Source organism: Solanum dulcamara, chromosome 5 (assembly GCF_947179165.1).
Source record: "Solanum dulcamara chromosome 5, daSolDulc1.2, whole genome shotgun sequence".
NCBI lineage: Eukaryota > Viridiplantae > Streptophyta > Magnoliopsida > Solanales > Solanaceae > Solanum > Solanum dulcamara.
This window is the reverse complement of record NC_077241.1, coordinates 79,679,592-79,700,244: the sequence shown is the minus strand read 5'-3', so window position 1 is coordinate 79,700,244 and position 20,653 is coordinate 79,679,592. Positions and strand designations below refer to the sequence as shown.

Sequence of the window (20,653 nt, the reverse complement as noted above, 5' to 3'; positions counted from 1 at the left end):
GAACTATTCAACTAGCTATACTATGTAAAGATTTTAGAGAGGAATGGTAAAAATAAGGAAAAACAATAAGTTTGATAAATAGGAAAATGTAGTTCTTCATAATGGTGTCTGAATTTTAGAGAACAACATGAAAGAGTGGGGACCAATTGAAATATTGGGTAGAAAGAGGATAAAATTGTGACATACATATTTGGCAACTACCTCCTCCATAAATCTCTCTAATGCACAATTCATCACAAAAATAATACACATGTCCGAATCTTACTTCAATATTTCTACCTTTTCCTCTTATTCCTAATCAAGAGGAGGGCAACAATCACTTAATTGAGAGCTTACTTTTATTATTGGATTCCCTTGTAATAGTTTTTATATATTTTATGAATTTTTTAATTTATATATATGATCTATTAAAAAGTTACACGATTCTTTAAAACTCACACCCCAATCCCCTATCAGATATTTAGTATATGATTTATATGTATATATACATGCAAGTTTAAACTACGTAATTTGCACGCTTGCATTACGTCAATTAATATAAAACGATAAGAAGAAGAACCTTTTAAAAAATCTACTAACCTAATACTAAATGCATAACTTGTTCAAATAATGAAAATGAATGTTATAATAATAATACAACGATTGAATTCAATATATTTTGAACGTGTATGAATTAGTTATTGGAAAAATTATAGAGGAAGTAATTATGTGATATGTGTTGACTATACATAACTATAGTTTAAAAGAGTTATAATTTGCAGCTATAGTTAGGATTTTATAGCAAATCTCTCCTCACTCTCCCTCCCTTCCTCCCTCCCCTCTCTCCTCCACTCTCGCACGTCTCTCTAAAGATCTTCATGCTTTTAATAATATATAGATAGATAGATGTGCATGGCATGTATATATAGAGCAAATTAATAAAGAATATACATAACAAAAACATATATATTAAACTCGATTCACAACGAATAACGTACTTGATCCACCTTCAAATTTAATTAGTAAATCCCAAATTGATAGAGTCAATTATAAACCTAAATTTTTAGGTTCACATTCAAATAAAAATTCGGTTCATTATTCAAATAAAAGCTCTTGATATCAAGATTCAACACTAATTAACTATAACCTTGTATTTCTAATTTAACAAATAAATTTAAGTAAAAATTCAACTATAATACTAATGAATACTATACCAAAATATAGTTAAATGACATGATCAAAACTAAGTACCTATTTGGCTTAACTTTTTTTAAGCAGCTTATAGGCTAAAAAAAAATAAGTTGGATACTTCAATTTATTTTTTTCTTGCTTATAAGTTGTTTTCAGTTTATAAGCTGCTTTAAATAAGCTAAGTCAAATAGACTCAATTATTTTGGGGGGCTTATTTTAAGTACAAATTGATTTTAAGTTGGTCAGTCAAACACTCAAAAAAACCAAAAACAACTTTAAGCAACTTATAAGTCAATTCAAACGAGCTCTAAGTCACAATTAAACAAAGAAAGAAAAAAAAGGGATAAATTGTTAATTGTTTTTGGCTACTTCATTCTGCGATACCATACTTGTTTCATCCAATTTATTGATTAAAAAAATTAATTGAAAGAGAAACACGAGAAATTATCAAAAGAGGAGAATTCATTGTCAATTACTAATCATGTATAATTCATATACAATCTTTAAAACTATTAACTAAAAGAAATAAAGAAAGACTAAAAAGATGATAATAATGAATGCAACTTTAATCAAAATCAAAATAAGAAAAAAAAAAGAAATTGAAGAAGTTACGTTTCTTGTAAAATTTAATCCAAAATATTATTTAAATAGGATTATAGAATTTTTTTATATATATAAGATAAAATTTTAATTTATTTAGAAGTGTTAAATATTATGAATACTTACCTAAATTATATAACCAAACCTAAAGCAATTACAAAATTAAATTAATTGTAATTTTTTTAATTCAAAAAAACACATGAGAGACAAAAAGAAGCCTACTGTGAAACCTTTACCTACACATAATTTTTAGGATTTAATAATATATTTAAATACAATTAATTTTAGAGATCTCTACCTATAAACATGAAATCTTTAATCTTCTAAGTTTCCCAAACTGTTATACGTTTATTAGGAATGCTATTCTATTAGCTCACAACATAACTCAACCATAGATACGCATCTTTAAATATTTTTTTAAAAAAATTGTCTATTAACTTGGGAAGAAATTTCGAATAAACCCTTACCCCTTATAATTGCGTCCTGATTACATAATATTTGAAAAGGAGAAAAACACTAATGTCCAATCCATGTCATCCAACAAAATGAGTATTCAATAGTGTAGAAAACAACAAAACTCTTTAATTTGTTCACTCTAATTTGAACATCTGTCTCTTCACAAATTGATGTTCAATTACAAATGATGATGAGTAGAAATAACTAAAAGCAACAACACACGGGATTCACACTAGAAAGTCTTATTAGATATCTGAAAGATTTAGAGCCCGTTTGAATGACTTAAAAAAATAATTTTTATGTATAAAGTATTTTTAGAATTTTAAAATGTTGAAAGTTATTTTTATAAATAAATAGTTGAGTGTTTGGATAAAAATGCTTAAAAATAATGTGAATTTTAGGGTTAAAAGAATAAAAAGGATAGTTGGGAATTTAATTAAAATATAAGGGATATAAAAATAATTTCCATAGTCAAAGAAAATAGCTTTAAATTAATATTAGGCAAACACCACAATAAGCTAGCTAAAAAAAGATTTATAAATTAGTTTGACCAACTTATAAGTTCGTTTAGAAAATCAACTTATAAGTCCATCCAAACGAGCTCTTATTTATTTACTTTTATGAAAGATTAGTTCACCCAAAGAAAATGGAACGTATGAAAAAGCAAAGTTGGAATATTATAACTTAAAAACAAATTGATAAGACCACGTAAGTAGGTTTACGTGTTAATACAATTGTAAAGTGGCCTTACACCATTGGTTTTGGGACAGAATATCTTTGCTTATGTCCCACGCAATTATCCACAGCACTTTCATTTTCTAATCACTTTATAGAATGTGTCAAATATGGTCTTCCCATCTTCAACTAGACTCATCATTTCTAATTTATATCCTACGTGTGTGTTGGACCTTTCAACAAAATAATACATTTTTCAAAAATGGGTGCAACATATATAGATAAAAATAGGATTAGGCCTTCTGATTATAAGAATTGTATAACTTGATCCCAAGTAGAGAGTGTTAAAGAAAATCCACATTAACCAAGACTTGTCAGTGTCATCATCATACTACATACATGAAAAGTATGTTTTATCAACTGTTTAAAACTAGAAGAACTATGAAAAGGTAAAAAGAGAAATAGTACCTTAAAAAGGTTAAAGTTACTATTTCTGTTTTAACTTACTATTCAGAGTATCCTTATCCATTCTAAAAATATGCATACTATTACATCCTGGAGATTCAATTCACCTAATATACAAAAATCCATCTCTTTTTATTCTCAAGTGTTATTATGTTAAGAGGATAAAAAGAAAGAGATTAACAACAAGTGTACCATATAGGGAGATACTATACATTAACACATCAAAGATAGACACCTAGTCTTTATTTTGTCATTACTATAAAACATCTAACGGCCCACACACTCGTATATATATATTTTTATTTAATAAGCATCCATCTCATTATGAATGGTGCAACCTAGAAATTAATTAAAACCACAATAGAAAAGAGAGGAAAATGGAGATTTGGGGTGAATCTATGTCAAGTAGTATTAAGAAGTGCAACGAAAACATGAGAAGAAGGTTCAATGATGAGCAGATTAAGTCATTAGAAAACATGTTTGAGACAGAGTCGAGGCCTGAACTGAGGACAAAACAGCAATTGGCTAAAAGGCTTGGCCTGCAGCCAAGACAAGTAGCTATATGGTTTCAGAACAAGAGAGCTAGATCCAAATCCAAGCAACTTGAATTGGAGTATAGAATGCTTCAAATCAGTTATGACAACTTGGCTTCCAAGTATGAATTACTCAAGAAAGAGCATGAATCCTTGCTCATCCAGGTAATTTTCATTTACTTTGTTGTCCTTTTTCCTTTAGTCTTCAATTGAATTAACGCAGACAAGGGAAGATTTTGTTGAGCTGAAAGTGTTGAATTGTGTGAGCATCTCATAAAAAGCTTAACTTGTTAGAGAGAACATAATTTTACTTAATTATATTCTCAACAAAAACAATCCAATTAAAGGTTCTCTTAACATGGTGTGATATTGTCCATCTTAGGCCAAGCACAATCAGTTTTTCCCTCACACCATTAACGGGTCGTATGGTTGCTAGTTTGAGTTACATAGGTATTAGTAAAATAAGGATTAGTTACGTAGTGTTTAGTTATCCATGTGACCTAGTATTACATGTTTCATCTTTTATATTGCATAAATAATTTATAATTTCCCTCACAATTATACATATATTAGATATTATGTGGGATTGTAAACTAATAACCGAACACAATACTTGGTGTGCTGAATTTTATTCATAACTAAAATGCTATCAAACATGGTACTAGTTACGTTGGTTTTAATACATGAACAACTCACTTCCTAACCAACAACCAAACGATCCCTAAAAGTATTACTATACCTTGTATATATATATGTAGTTTCTTTTTCTTTTCAACAGCTACTTTAGATCACAAGTTTAAATGGACATTCTAGTATTATTATTTTTTGAATTTTCGCATATGAATCGCTAGAAAAGCTAGCTAATACTAGAATAGTCTTTATGTTTACAGTTGCAGAGACTTGGAAAATTAAGGGAAAAGGGTGAGAATGAAGAGATTGAGAAAGATGGCATTAAGTCAGAAACAGAGGTGAAAGAAGATGATTTTGTACCAGAAAATTGCAGCCCTGAATTTGTGTTACCTTTTAGTGAAGACAGCAGGGGAATTGACTACTTGGGACCAGAATCTGATATTTTAGACATGGCACAAATAGTTGATGGCCTATCGGAAATTGAAAAGGAATACAACTTTGGGTCAAGAACGTTTCTTGATAATTCTGGTTGTACATCACCATTGTGGGAATTTTAGTGCTGGCTGTTACAGAACCATTTTGTCAGTGAGAGTCTAAAATGATGATAAATAATGAGATGTAAACAATCATATATAGTGGAATCCATTACATCATTTCTTAATAGGTACTGCTAAAACTCATACTTTATCTACTAAATTAAAGGTGGTTTAACCAACCTAAACAGATAGGTCAAAAAACCTCTGCACTAAACAGGAAGCTTATAATGAAATCAGTAAAACTCCAACTAAGTTAAGCCAATTCGGGAAAATTTTCTGCAATGCAATGATCTTACACTACTCAAATTCCATTGAAGCAAAGCTCACACAACAACATGCCCAGCGTAATCCCACAAAGGAGGCTATGGGGAGAGTGGTATGTATGCAGCCTTACCCTCCTCGGCTCAAGCAAAGCATCAAAAATCACATATGTAAAGCAAAGAAAGTAGCGAAAAAGTCAATGATGAAAACAATTAAGTAGAGACAAGTAGCAAGCAACAAATAATACAGTAATGGCAGCAGAGGAAACAATGGGTAATACTTAAATCGAAGAGTAAAATATTACGAGAGTAATAATAATAATAATAATGAGGGAACTAGAAAAAAAACGTTTGACTACCTGCTAACATTCTACTATAGTCTTCATATTTTCTTTTATAGGGTTATATCCTAGGTAAGCTTAGGTGTGTCATATATTGTCTATTCACCACTCCCCACGACTTTTTAAGTCTATCTCGGTCACTCCTTTTACCTAACGTGTTCATATGGAAGAAAAACTCATGATATGTTCATATTCATAACTCATAAGTACTGCATGCTCGAAGATAGGGGTATATATTACATTCTTCAGAGAGAGATATTTGATCCTCGGATTCAAGATATCATATACTATAGGTAATATTAGATAAGCACGGATGATATTGACAATCGTTTAGCTTGGCAGACTTACTAAGAAAAGAGGTGTAGAAAGAAACTGTCCTAGATAGAAAATGGGAAAGATAAGTGATGTGCGATATATAAGACAATTGTATGTGCACTTTTTGGCTCAATCAATGGAAAGTGTGGATGTAATTTAGCTCAAACAAAATGAAAGCAGTAATATTATATTACCATTCAGTTCATGTAACAGACAAACACCAAAACAAACATTATGTATAATGTACTTGAGCTGGGACAAGAAAGTATGCACCTATGGTGAATGTTTGGTTACTTACCTCAGGTGAAATCGAACATAAACGTCTGGACAAGCAATATATGCAAAACGTATGTGACAGCCTATGCGTATTAATATGTTTTAAAACACATGACACCCACATTAAGTTGTCATTTAAATTAAAAATTTTGGCAAATAAAAATTTTCTTTCCTATGTGTCAACTCTGTACACATAACTACTGGTAAGGCAACCAAGCAGTCAGCAAGTTACTCAAATTAAGTTGTTATATTTAATGAAACCATTGAACGAATGTTTTTAAAGGTGAATGTTCAAAAAATACAACACATCCCATGCAGTTAGACAAGGGGATCTGAAAAATGTCAAACAATAATGAAGCAAATGGAATAGGAAACGGAAAAGGTGAATGATCAAAAATGCTTATTGAGCTGCAATAAGCATTTTGATTTTGCTTGTGATTACGATTAGGACATCAAACGGAATATCTATTTCATGTCTTGCGTAACCATAGTTGATGTTCTTGGCTCACTTCAGAAAATAAATCAGAGGAAAATACTCAAAACAGCTCAAAATCTTTGATATTGCTCAAACACAAATTCAGCAATGTTTTTAGGATAAAATTGAACAGGCAACACAACGATATATCTAATAATCAGTTTCTCAAGGATCTCAACATCAGCAACTACATGTTGACAGGAATTCAAATTCACCATCTACTTGATCTTCTTCTTAGGCCTCAACTGCAAAACCAAATAAATGATAAAAGTTAGTCAGAAGTGAACATATGAGAGTTATATAACGTGCCTTGAAGAGTGATGAAATGAACCTGGTTACTGTGCCCACACTTCTTCTTGCGGCAGTTGACAGCACGGGGATGCAGGCGAGCATAGCACCTTTAGAAATAAAGGAATAATTAGAAACAAACATGCATCACACAAAAACAGCTAACACATCTGCAAGTACATCCTGTCTACTTAATTTTGTTCGTCCAACTTAGACCATTGAATGTTTGAAATAACAATGTAAAATGGTGAAATATTTCATGGTTATAACTACATGAGACATGGCTACAGTTGTAGAAAATACTTCAATGTTCTATCAGAATTGACAAGGAGCTCAATAACCAAAACTTAGTACCAAACCAAAACCCAAACTTTAAGAGCACATATAAATATCCAGTAACCTTGAAAAGACTAGGTGGAGCTGTTAATTGCTATGATGTGTTATTCAGAGAACATATAGTTGATGATTTCCAAGGCTGAGGGGACCATGGATGCCCTAAAAATAAGAAGTAATAGAAATGAAAATGTAAGTTGAAAGTGGAGACCACAATGATTCACTACTACTACAGTACTAGGTAACACCCACCCAAGTCACTGATCCTATTAATTATAAATGCAGGCTCCATATGACTAAAGAGAAGTTCCTCAACAACGACTGTAGTGCTCATTAACATAAAGTGGCATGTGGACCTAGGATTTGTCATCTTAAATGGTAGCAATACTCAAGGATTTTATGTGAGAAAAGTAAGCAGAATTCAACAAGTGAGGTTGAGCCCAGTGCTCGGTGCAATCGGGACCTCTGGCCGGAGGTGAATTAGTCACTACCCCAAGACATTCACGAGTCAGAAAAAAAAAGGTTCTTTAAGGGACATGTTCAACCATATAATAGAGACTCACGATAACTAGTAAATAGGAGGGAGAGACATTCAGAAAAAAAAGGCAGTAAATACACATTGTATAGACCACCTAGTTTCTGGAAACTCTACAGAGCTTGAAACTGTTTAAAGTTTTCAGGGTGTTTCAATGTGCGCAACTCTACACTGATAATGTTCCAATTCAGAACAAAGTAATTCTCTATTATATCAGCTTTAACAAAATAGCATATTAGTAGTATCAAAAAAACTGCGGTAACACATATCAACATTAGTTCCATGAAGGACTTACTTGCGGCAAATCATCTTTTCCTGATTGTACTTCCTAGCCAAAGCCATCAATGAAGGTTCAATAATTCCTCCACGAAGCCTCAGCACCAAATGCAAAGTCGACTCTGCAATTTTTCACATCCAAACTCAGTATCCCATAAAAAAAAACATCAACTTTTAGCTAAATTAACAATAGCCAAAAAAAGGCATCAATTTTTACCTAAATACACAAGCATAATATCAACAACCAGGAGAAAGACTGAATCTTTTAACAATAGCACTTGCAAATACATATAGACCAATAAATTGAATTTTATACCTTTCTGGATGTTATAGTCAGCAAGAGTGCGGCCATCTTCAAGCTGCTTACCAGCAAAAATCAGCCTTTGCTGGTCAGGAGGAATTCCTATAACACCAAAAATCACATACAACAAATCATTATGCGATAAACATGAGTGTATTTTAAATTTAGTATAGAGAGAGAGTACAAAACAAACCTTCCTTGTCTTGAATCTTAGCCTTAACATTGTCAATAGTGTCACTGGATTCAACCTCTAGGGTTATGGTTTTACCAGTCAGAGTTTTCACAAAGATTTGCATTTTCTCTGCCTCTTACCAACAATCTTCAATCTTCAATCTTCTTCTCTGCTCTGCTGTTCCTTCTTCTGCTAATCTTTTTATAGCTAGGGTTTATAGTCGCATTACCGAAGCCCATTGGGCTTGGACTGGTTCTCCGCCACTGGGCTTTCTCGTGATGGCCCAGTTGGGACAATGCAGTTGGAGTCCAAAGGAGGACATTTGTCGGTAAATTAGTTTCTTTTTAAGAACCTAGACATCTATCAAATTTTGATTTTATGCAATAATAATTCTCACTATTTAAATTAAGAAGAATAAGGATTTAATAAATATTTCATAAAAGAATAACTCAGCAACAATTTAACCTTCAAAAATGTATTTCCAAAGTTAATCATTCATTTGAATTCTTTGTATCATTTGCAAAAATGACTACAAGTGATTGTGACGTTAATCAATATTTTTAGATTTATAGACGAATTCTTTTTAGGGATTATGACATGAAGATATTTTGATGTGAATTATTGTAACATGTCTATTTCGTATACAAGTACTCTTAAGCAAAGTTTGTCACACAGCAATGACATGTCCAATGTGATCTCGTAAAAGGGATCCGAAGGTGGCATGTATCTACACCCTATTTCTATCTTGTGCGAAGTGGATAAGTTGTTTCTGACATACTGGTATACTCGATTATATTAACCACAATATTGAAGACCCATTGGCAATAGGACTCAAGGTACATAAAATTGCACCTTTTTTTTAATAATCATAACTTATGCCTAGTGAAACATAAGTTATTAAGAAACTGTTGGCATACAGCCATCTCTGAAGCAAGATGAAGATGAAGAGAAAAAATGAAAGAAGAAGAAGAAGGAAATGAGGACCACAACTCTTCAGCTTCAGAAATGAACGGACACTTCAGAAAGCTCCAGAGTGAAGACTTCCAGAGTCTTCTTTTATGTGTCCAAGATAGTGGACACATTTCATCAGGACCATTGATTTCCAAAGTGTGCATCAAAGCCATTGAATATATGAGATTGCATCACAGCCATTCAATGTCCAAGATTGTATCACAGCCATTGAAAATAGTTTGATCAATTAAATCTGAGCCATACACCTCAGTCTAGTGAAACCTGTACATAGAAACAAAATTAGTTGGTTTGTTATCTATTTGACCAATAAGAAGAGCACAAATATGTATAGAATTTTATTTTTATTTAATAGTTTATTCATTAGGTATTTTGTATAAATAGGGACAGATATATTATGCAATGATACACAGAAAATTCCCAAAATTTCGTAGCTCTTCATTTTGATTTCTAACATGGTATCAGAGCATTAATCTCGATCCATCTCTAAATTTCTGTGTCACCGTCTTTATTACCATTGTCTCAGATTCATTTTGCCCACTAAAGGCTGAGCAGAAATGGGTGACAATGCTCCATCAGTAGCTGATACAGCCAATAACACCATGGTGACTTATGATGTAAGCCACCCATATCATCTCAATCCTTCAGATTCTCCTGGAATGAATCTCATTCACTCTATATTTGATGGAAGAGGCTTTCCATGATGGAGAAGATCAATCTTCATCGCCTTGTCTGCAAAGAAAAAGTTAGGATTCATTAATGGTTGCATTAAAGCACCAGAACCAACATCTAGAGATTATGAACAATGGAGCTGTGTAAATGATATGATAATAGCATGGCTTTTGAATGCACTATCTCTAGATATTAGAGATAGTGTTATCTATTCGAAAACAACTAAAGAGCTATGGGATAGTTTGGAACAAAGATTTGGAAAGCTAGATGGAACTAAACTCTATCAACTTCAGAAGGAATTATCAACTGCGGTGCAAGGTAACAACAACATAGCTGGGTATTTTACCAAGCTTAAAAGGATATGGGATCAGCTAGATTCTCTTAACCCTGTTTCACATTGCACCTGTGTCTGTGTATGTGATGGTAAGGCTAAGCTAATAAAGTCACTAGAAGATCAAAAGTTAATTCGCTTTCTTATGGGCCTCAATGATGCCTATGCTCAAGCTAGGAGTACTATTATCATGATGAATCCATTACCATCAATGGATGTTGCTTATTCTTTGCTACTTCAAGATGAAAATCAAAGAGAGGCTAGTGTTACTGCTTTCAGCAACCCAGCTGATTCTGGTTCCTTTATGGTTTCTGGGGAAATGAGGGAAAACTAAAAACCTGATAATCAGATTAACAAGGAAGGAAACAATCTTCATTTCAATGGACATAGTGCTGTTAAACCTACAAGAGGAGGAGTTAGCCAGAGGTTCAAACAGAGGAGAGCAAAATACAACTCTAATGTTTCTTGTACTTACTGTAAGAAGACAGGACATGTACATGATGACTGCTTCAGACTTCATGGTTTCCCTGAAGATTTTCAATTCACCAAGTCCAAAGAGTATGGACATAATATCAGAGGAAATGCTGCTATAGGAAATGAAGAAGCTGAGGACATGAGCCCCACACCTACTGCTCAATCAAGTCAATTCACCACTAACCAAGGAAACCAATTTAGCAAAGAACAATATAATGAAATAGTACAACAAGTACTAAAGGAAATGAAACTCAGTCAATCAAATTCATCAGGTTCAGCTCTCAATGCCAATGCCATGGCTGGTACTATTCTAAAATATTCAGGTTCATAATTTGCAGTATATAACACTAGCACCTGGATCATTGATTCAGGGGCTCAGAACATATGTGTTTTAATCCTAATTCCTTTCTAACTCTTAAGCTCTTGCCTGCACCATTGAATATAAGTTTGCCCAATTCTTTTAGAATTTCTGTCACACATATAGGAAGTGTTTCTGTTCTTCCTAATCTGACTCTGAACAATGTCTTGCTTGTCCGAGAATTTAAATACAACTTACTGTCAGTTCATAGATTATGTGTGCAACATCAATGTGATCTTTTATTCACTCTTGCTGGATGTATGTTACAGGACCATTTCCTGAGGAAGGAACAAGTTTTTGGTGAAGTAGGGGATGGACTCTATCTACTCAAGCCTACTAAATTAGAGCCAAGCCAAGTCAAGGAAGTCTTTTCTATTCAAAAAGGAGGAAACTCCACAGTTCCTAGGGAAGTAGTTTCAGTTTCAAAGGGAGTAGCTACCAAAATTGTTCCTAGTTCTATATTAGTGTCCAATACAGAATGTAATACTTCTTCTGTTGGTGTGCATGCAAACACTATTTCTAATGTAAGATTGTGGCACATCAGACTAGGGCACCTGCCTTTTCCAGCAATGAAGAATTTAAGTTTCATTCAATTTCCTTCTTGCTCAAATTATGTGTGTCCTATATGTCCTCAAGGTAGACAAAGTAGATTACCTTTCCCATTGAGTTTCATCAAAACACCAAGAATATTTGAATTAATTCACATTGACACTTGGGGTCCTTTTAAGGAAGCTACTTACAATGATTATTCCTATTTTTTAACCATAGTGGATGACTATAGCAGGGGGACATGGATTTTTCTCCTGAAAACTAAATCCAATGCATTTTCAGTTCTCAAGGATTTCTTGTCAATGGTGGAAAGACAATTTGAAGTAAAAGTTAAAAGGATAAGATCAGATAATGCCCTAGAGCTTGGAAAAGGATCACTGGAGTCTGCTTATCTCAAATCAACAGGGATCATTCATGAGACATCTTGTGTAGCAACACCTCAACAAAATGGAATTGTTGAGAGGAAGCATAGACATCTTTTGGAAATGGCAAGAGGGTTATATTTCCAGTCTAGAGTTCCTATTCAATACTGGGGTGAGTGTATACTCACTGCCACTCATATCATTAACAGATTGCCTACTAAGGTCTTGATGAACAAATCCCCATATCAAGTTCTTTTCAGTAGAGCACCATCCTACAACAATTTTAAGTGTTTTGGATGTTTATGTTTTGTTTTCAGTCTAGCACAAAACAGAGACAAATTCCAACCTAGAGCTAAAACATGTGTTTTTTGGGATATTCTCAGACTCAAAAAGGATATAAAGTTCTGGATATGGAAACCAGAAAAGTGTTTGTTTTTAGGAATGTAAAGTTTCATGAAGAGTACTACCCTTTTGCCAAAGTCCCTAATTCAAGTGGGACTCTTTTTCCACTTTTTGACCTTGCTACTGAGTCACCACAACCTATCTCTGTCTCACCACCTGTTACATCACCACCCTCACTCACACCCTCACCCAATACTCCTAGTTTTTCCTCAGATTCACTATCTACTTCTCAACTCTCTCCTCATAATGCATCTTCTGGCTCACCTTCTACTATTCATGACCTTCAACCATCCAATGCTATAATTCACCCTATTTCAACTAGACAATCAACCAGAATTAAATAGGCACCTGCTTACCTTCAAGACTTCATCTGCAACAGCATCCAGTTGACTGATGTTACAAGTTCTTGCTTCATTCATCCCACAACACCAACCTTTTTCTCCTTTGCTTCTCTATCTCTTTCCAACCAGACTCTCCTTCAATCTTTTTCACAAATTTCAGAGCCTACAAGTTATGCTGAGGCAAGCCAACACCCTAGTTGGATCAAAGCAATGGAAGATGAAATTCAAGCCCTACAAGACAATAAGACATGGTTAGTAATGGAATTGCCTGCAGGAAAGAAATCTTTGCCCTGTAAATAGGTATTTAAAGTGAAACATAAATCAGATGGTTCCATAGAAAGACTGAAAGCCAGGTTGGTAGTAAGGGGGGATGTTCAACAAGAAGGAGTAGATTTTACTGAAACCTTTTCCCCAGTGGTGAAAATGACCACTATTAGATGTCTACTCACAGTTGCTATAAAGAAGGGTTGGAGAGTGTCTCAACTTGATGTCAATAATGCTTTTCTACATGGAGAATTACAAGAGGAGGTATATATGAGATTCCCAGCAGGTTTGAAACCTCCTTCACCTAGGCATGTTTGCCTTCTCAAGAAGTCTCTGTATGGTCTTAAACAAGCATCTCGACAGTTGTATGCTAGGCTTGCTGGGGCTTTGAGTTTCAAAGGATATACTAGTTCTTTAAATGACTATTCTTTGTTTTTCAAGACTACTGGTGGTCTTATTTCCATTATTGCAGTCTATGTGAATGACATTTTACTCACAGGTGATGCTATTTCCGAAATCCTTGATGTTACTCATTTTCTTAATGCTGAATTTAAAGTCAAAATGTTGGGTGATATCAACTATTTCCTGGGTATGGAAATCATCAGGGAAGCCTCGGGTTTCATCATCAGTCAACGACAATTTACTATGAATCTTCTTAAGGATTTTGACTGTACTGGTTCAAGTGTAACCTCACCTCTTGACCCTTATATGAAGTTGCAAGCTGATGATGGCCCTTTACTGGACAACCCCACTGAATATTGGCATTTAGTTGGAAAATTAAACTATTTGACTCATACCAGACCTGATCTCTCCTATGCAGTTCTGTGTCTTAGTCAATACATGCAGCGGCCTTGTCTTTCACATTTCTCCGCTGCTCAGAGGGTGCTTCATTATCTTAGAGAAGATCCAGGCCAAGGTATTCTTCTATCATCTACACCTTCTTTTGATCTACTTGCTTTTTGCGACGCCGACTGGGCTTCCTGCAAGGACAGTCGGAGATCAGTTAGTGGTTTCTTTATTACACTAGGAGGTGCTCCTATTTCTTGGAAATCAAAGAAATAGATGTCTATTTCCCTCTCTTCTGCCGAAGCAGAGTATAGATCGATGCGACGAGTTACAGCGGAGCTTACCTGGTTAGTGCGCCTCCTGGATGACCTCTCCTCTCCTCCTTCTCTTCCTATTCCACTTCATTCCGATAGCTAGACAGCTATTCATATCGCTCGGAATCCTGTCTTCCACGAACGCACGAAACACGTTGATTTGGATTGTCGCTTCGTGCGTCAACAGTTTCTCTCCGGTCTGATTTCGCTCCATTTTGTTCCCTCTCACCATCAGCTTGCAGATCTATTTACCAAGCCTCTCTCTAGGGCTTCTCACCGTGAGCTAATGACCAAGTTGGGTGTTATGACTTTTCCCCCCCAACTTGAGGGGGGATGTTGGCATACATCCATCTCTGAAGCAAGATGAAGATGAAGAGAAAAAATGAAAGAAGAAGAAGAAGGAAATGAGGACCACAACTCTTCAGCTTCAGAAATGAACGGACACTTCAGAAAGCTCCAGAGTGAAGACTTCCAGAGTCTTCTTTTATGTGTCCAAGATAGTGGACACATTTCATCAGGACCATTGATTTCCAAAGTGTGCATCAAAGCCATTGAATATATAAGATTGCATCACAGTCATTCAATGTCCAAGATTGTATCACAGCCATTGAAAATAGTTTGATCAATTAAATCTGAGCCATACACCTCAGTCTAGTGAAACCTGTACATAGAAACAAAATTAGTTAGTTTGTTATCTATTTGACCAATAAGAAGAGCACAAATATGTATAGAATTTTATTTTTATTTAATAGTTTATTCATTAGGTATTTTGTATAAATAGGGACAGATACATTATGCAATGATACACAGAAAATTCCCAAAATTTCGTAGCTCTTCATTTTGATTTCTAACAGAAACTAAAGTTATGATGTGAAAATATAAACTTATACATTTATTTATTGCGGTGGACATAAATTTGAGACAAACATAAAATAGGGGCAAAATCAATTGCAAATGACACCTCAAGGCAACACACAGGTATGCTTAAAACATGCTTTACTGCAAGCACCATACTTGTAACACAAACATGGGCCGAAGGTACATAAAAAGTAGGATCCATCCCTTCACAAAATCACCTTAACAACTTAACAAAGTACAATATTTTTTTATTTTTGAGAAAGGTAACATAACAAAGTTCAATTTTTCAGATTCTAAAAGGCCATTTTCTCTTGCATTTTGGACAATGCCTTCTCAAGTTGGCTCCATTTTTGTTCCAACGATCCATTATACCCGATCGACATCCGCACCAATCCAGGTGAAATCCCGGCCAACTCCTTCTCTTCGTTGTTCAGCTCGCTGCTCGTGCTAGAGCCTGAGCACGACATGAGGGTCTCATAATAACCCAAACTCACAGCCATGAACCCAAATTGGGTAAAGTTTTGCAAGACATTCATCAAACGGTTAGCTCGGTCCTCAGTTTCCATGTCCACACAGAGAATTCCCCCATAACCATAGTCTTTATTAGCCAGGGACTTAAGAAGTGCATGATCTGGATGAACTTCTAGGCCTGGATAGATCACTTTGAGCCCAAGTTTGGTCATCCTAGTAGCATATTCCAAAGCTCGTTTACAGTGTTCTTTCATTCTCAGGCCCAAGTGAGGAAGTCTTTCTGCAATTTCAAAGGCCACTTTTGGGTTCATTGTTGGGCCCAATAGCATAAGAGACCCTTGATGAAGATCCATCATGGAGTTCACAAGACTTGCTGGCCCACAAACAGCACCTGTATAAATTTACCAAATTAAACAATATCCTAATTATGACCTTAACAATTATTTAATGAATTATGCTGGTCAGGTTATTATATTGAAATTGAATAACTCACTAACATGCAAGATTATAGGTACAATATAAACCCAAAGTATCTGGTATAAACGAAAAGAATGTTCGGCCCCACCTTTCTTTACTGTGTCTTTAAGTCCATAATACATTTAATAATGGTCTTTTGAGGATAGCTACACAATAAGTAGAAATAAAATAACCTTGAATACAATAAGATCACTATTAATTATTAAAATAGATTGAAGATAGGATAGGATAAGATTATTGAAGAATAATTTTAAATTTCACACTATTAAACTTAAAAAGTATTAGGTTACAATCACATCAAAAGCTCTATTCTTATTTTTCTTTCTCGTTATTTATCCAAATATCTTCAAATTTAAAAAAAATAATTGAAGATAAACCTTTTATAAGAATCTGAATCCAGTCATAATAATTTCTTTTTTGAAAAAAAAGATATGCATATTATAACGTACAATCAAAGATCAACCGAATCTACAATGTCTGATATAAAAATAGGAAGGAATATTCCAATGAGGATAGAGCTAAAATATAACAAGACAAGATTAAAACAATTATGAAGACCTCCATTTCTGGTGATCAGTTCACTTTGCTATTTGCAGAAGCCACGTGTTTAAAATTTTAAATAACCAAGCCAAAAATGTGACAACTACTGATAAGTAGGACCAGATTTAAAAGTTGGTGAGTTCATATAAACCACATAACTTTATCTAAAATTTATATATTACAAAATTTATTAAATATTTGAATATTAACGTAATTAATTATTATTGTAACGATAAGTTGAAGAATTCACAAATTTTCAATTTGGAACCTCCTATGTATGTTGACAGGAGCTTTTAACTCTGGGAGATGAAATAGTATTTTAAGGCTGTTCATGCCCTTTTCTTGACGAACAAGGCACAAATAAATACATGTGATCATCCTTCAACACCTAGTAGGTACATGTCATGTCAGTTTATATCATAGGTACATGCACAACTTTTGCGAACTAGTATTTCGGGCGGACGGGTCATCGTAAACTTATTGTTTTATTTTTAAAAATAATTTACGACCACAAATACACTAGTACTATACGTGTTTGTACCAAAAGCGAAATAAAAGAAGAAGAAAAAATCAAGGTAGCAATCCCAATTGAGAAAACACGTGAAATCTTATCTTTAAAGTCGGTTTAAAGAGTACTAACACCCAATAATGTAAAGACACCAAAAATCAACTAAGCACGTGTTAAAATACAGTCCCTAAAATTAATCTTTCCAACCTTTCAAACAATGTCAAAGAAGTTTACCACCTTTCACAATACTTCTTTATTTACGTGTCGATGAGCCTTAATTGGAAAAAAAATAAAAGGTGGAAATATGTTTACATTAATGGACTCTATCAATTATCACGACCACTAGTTCATCAAGTTAATATAATTTCAAGTATTATAAGAAAGAGAGAATTTTAGAATTGCCTTGATTAATATTAACTAATGCGTAATGAGTACCATCTTCTTTGAATTCCTAAAAAAAGTAAATTAAATTAAATTTTATAACAATATTAGCTAGGGGTAATAAAAGTTATCATGCCACTGTTACAAGCTTGAGTTACTCCTATAATTAAGGAATTTTACTGTGAGTCAAGCTATAGTTGTAGACTTGTAGCAGTATTATTCGTTCTCATCAAAAGTTCGTTAAAAGAACGAAATTTACAACCACAATAAATCACGTTGAGATTATCTACTATCCTTTTTCTATTTTTGTCTGGTCCAGTTAAATAACAGAACAGAGCCAGAATTCGAAACTTGCCTTCAAAATTCATTATTCGATTTTGATTTTTCATTGGTAATTAATGATTTTCTTTTAAAGTCGAAAAACTATAATTTTCTTTCACTAATTAAATATCGCCACATAAATTAAAACTACAATATTGATGACTTCAAGGCAGAGGAATGGCACGAGTGTGACGTCACTGAAATCAAAGGAAGGACAAAAAGAGAGTAAAATCAAACCTGCAATGATATCAGCTCCACCGCTAATGTACTTGGAAATACTATGAACAACAACATCAGCACCTAACTTCGCCGGCGACAGCACCATCGGAGCAAAAGTGTTGTCCACCACCACCGTCACACCTTTTTCATGCGCTATCCTGCTCAACACCGGCACGTTAGCCACCGTCAGCGTCGGGTTCGACACTGACTCAAAATACAGCACATTTGTTCTCCCTTCAACTATAGCTTCATTAACCATTTCCAAATCCCTTATGTCCACAAACGACGTCGTTATGTTACAAGCCCTCGGCAAAAAATGCGTGAGCAACGCATGGGTCCCACCATACAGCGTCTGCGAAGCCACCACGTGTCCACCTGCACACGCCGATCTAGCTTATTAGCTGGATTCAATATTTACAAATTCAATTGAATAAAAATATACTCCCTCACTCCTAGTTTTCGTAAATTTCGAAATATATATATATATATATATATATATATATATATATATATATATATATATTTAAAATATTTAATTTGTATTTGAGTGTGGATTTAATTATTTTTTAAAAAATTAAAATTTTGTGAGCGAAAATAAAAATCAACCCAATGTATAGCTATTGAAAAAAAGGGGGAAAATTATGGGCAAAGGCAGCAGGTGTCAACCTGAACTGCACAGCTGTAGCAACACCGATGATATCGCCGACATGCCGGAAGCCGTACAGTAAGCAGCTTCCGTTCCCTCAAGCGCCGCCATGAGGCGTCCGAGATTGAGCACCGTCGGATTGAAATGGCGGCTGTAGATGAAGAAATCACGGTCCGGACCAAGTTCCCCGGAGAACATGCGGCGCATCGTCTCCGGTTCCATGACGGTGAACGTGGCGGAGGCCTCGATGGACATGTTAACACCTCCGTGTTCGCCGAATTCGTGGCGAGCATTGGCTAACGCCGCGGCCGGATCCTCCCATACAAGCGATTTCGATTGTTTTTTGGTGACGAAAAAGGAATCGTCGTGATGGTCCCACTCATCGGAACCCGACGATCTCTTCTTGTTAGAAGAAACAACGATGTTGTTTTGGTTCAATGTATCTGCCATTTCTAAGTAGATTTTTTGTGGAGAGAAATGATTAGAGCCTTTTGATAAGTAGATTTGGGAAATTTAATTTGTGTGTGTGAGCAAAATAAGGGGAAAGAGCAGTCTATATATAATGGAGAAATATGAGAAGATAATTAAAGCTAGCATAGCAAATTATAATTAAAAAAATATTGACTAGAGTAATTAGGTTTTTCCTTTTTTACAGTAGGAATGCCGTGAGATCATAAAAGGAAACAAAGAATATTATTTTATTTTGACCAAACAAAGAATATTTATATTGTACATACTCTCTGTTCTAAAATACTTCCTCGGTCTAATTTTATTAGTTTATTATGCAAAAAATAGATATTCATTTTTTAACTTGTCAAATTTGAAAAATATTCAAAAAAAAATTATGATTTATCTATTTTATTCTTGTTATTAGTATTTTTATTATTTTCAATTATATTAGATAACTTATTATCACCAAATTGAAAAAAATATAACATAATATAATTAGGGATGGTATAGTAAAATTATCAGTTTATTTTTTATATGGGTGGAGGTACCAAGGGAGTATATGTTTTTTCCCTTTTTCTAGAATCAATCTTTGATGCTAAATTAGATTATATTAATTTAATATTTAAAAAATTATAATTCTTTTCATTATAATATTTTTATATTTTAAAATATTGATCAATAGTTTGAATCATTGTGAAATGGTGCCTATTTTAGGACAAAGAGGTGCATAGTCAATGCATTGACTAGTATATATTATATTATAGTGATCAGTAAGAAAATTGAATTGGTAGAACGAATCTACCCGTCCTTCCGACTATATTGGATAAAGGACGTATTTGGGAATAATATAGGAAGTATACCATGCAGAGAAAAGGTACATTCCAAATTTATTGATAGGATTCTGAATTAAATTTCCTCCATATTATAATCTGGTTGTAGGAGGAAGGAAGGGGAATGAAATTCACAATTGATAGACGGCCTTAACCAATTGAGTTCCCTCTCACCTCAATAATACGTTATTTAGAAACTCAACAATGAAGCTATTTTAATTTATTTCATTGTTGTTAGCCTTTCATCTTTAATATAAATATATAGAGAGAGAAAATAAGACTTAGGTGCACGAGAAACATGTGCCAATTGGAGAATATGTATTAGCACAGGAAATTGCACTCATGACACTAATTTGAATATATATAGATAACATTATTTTGAATAATGATTCCAATTTCCAACATCTGAGCCAAAATGCTAGCTTCTAGTTACAAGGTGTGATTTATTATTATTCGGGAAGATTATAAAAATGAAGAATTGGAAAGACTTTAA

General features: G+C 34.0%; 3 protein-coding genes across 3 annotated transcripts; 1 reads left to right on the top strand and 2 right to left on the bottom strand.

Annotated features, from left to right (window-relative positions):
• Nucleotides 1-3,348: 3,348 nt before the first annotated feature.
• Nucleotides 3,349-5,192, top strand: LOC129888617 (homeobox-leucine zipper protein ATHB-7-like). Its single transcript, XM_055963566.1, has 2 exons — nt 3,349-4,064; nt 4,790-5,192. Exons 1-2 carry the CDS (start codon nt 3,744-3,746, stop codon nt 5,084-5,086), a joined length of 618 nt encoding a protein of 205 aa, XP_055819541.1. The 5' UTR covers nt 3,349-3,743; the 3' UTR covers nt 5,087-5,192.
• A 1,598-nt stretch (nt 5,193-6,790) lies between these two features.
• Nucleotides 6,791-8,831, bottom strand: LOC129890237 (ubiquitin-60S ribosomal protein L40). The gene is made up of 5 exons (XM_055965806.1): nt 8,659-8,831; nt 8,481-8,567; nt 8,184-8,286; nt 7,064-7,130; nt 6,791-6,977 (listed from the first exon to the last, which is right to left on the bottom strand). The coding sequence occupies exons 1-5, from the start codon at nt 8,759-8,761 to the stop codon at nt 6,951-6,953; spliced, it is 387 nt and encodes a 128-aa protein (XP_055821781.1). The 5' UTR covers nt 8,762-8,831; the 3' UTR covers nt 6,791-6,950.
• A 6,607-nt stretch (nt 8,832-15,438) lies between these two features.
• LOC129890236 (methionine gamma-lyase-like) lies at nt 15,439-19,428 on the bottom strand. The gene is made up of 3 exons (XM_055965804.1): nt 18,901-19,428; nt 18,253-18,609; nt 15,439-16,179 (listed from the first exon to the last, which is right to left on the bottom strand). Exons 1-3 carry the CDS (start codon nt 19,328-19,330, stop codon nt 15,611-15,613), a joined length of 1,356 nt encoding a protein of 451 aa, XP_055821779.1. The 5' UTR covers nt 19,331-19,428; the 3' UTR covers nt 15,439-15,610.
• Between the last annotated feature and the right edge of the window lie 1,225 nt (nt 19,429-20,653).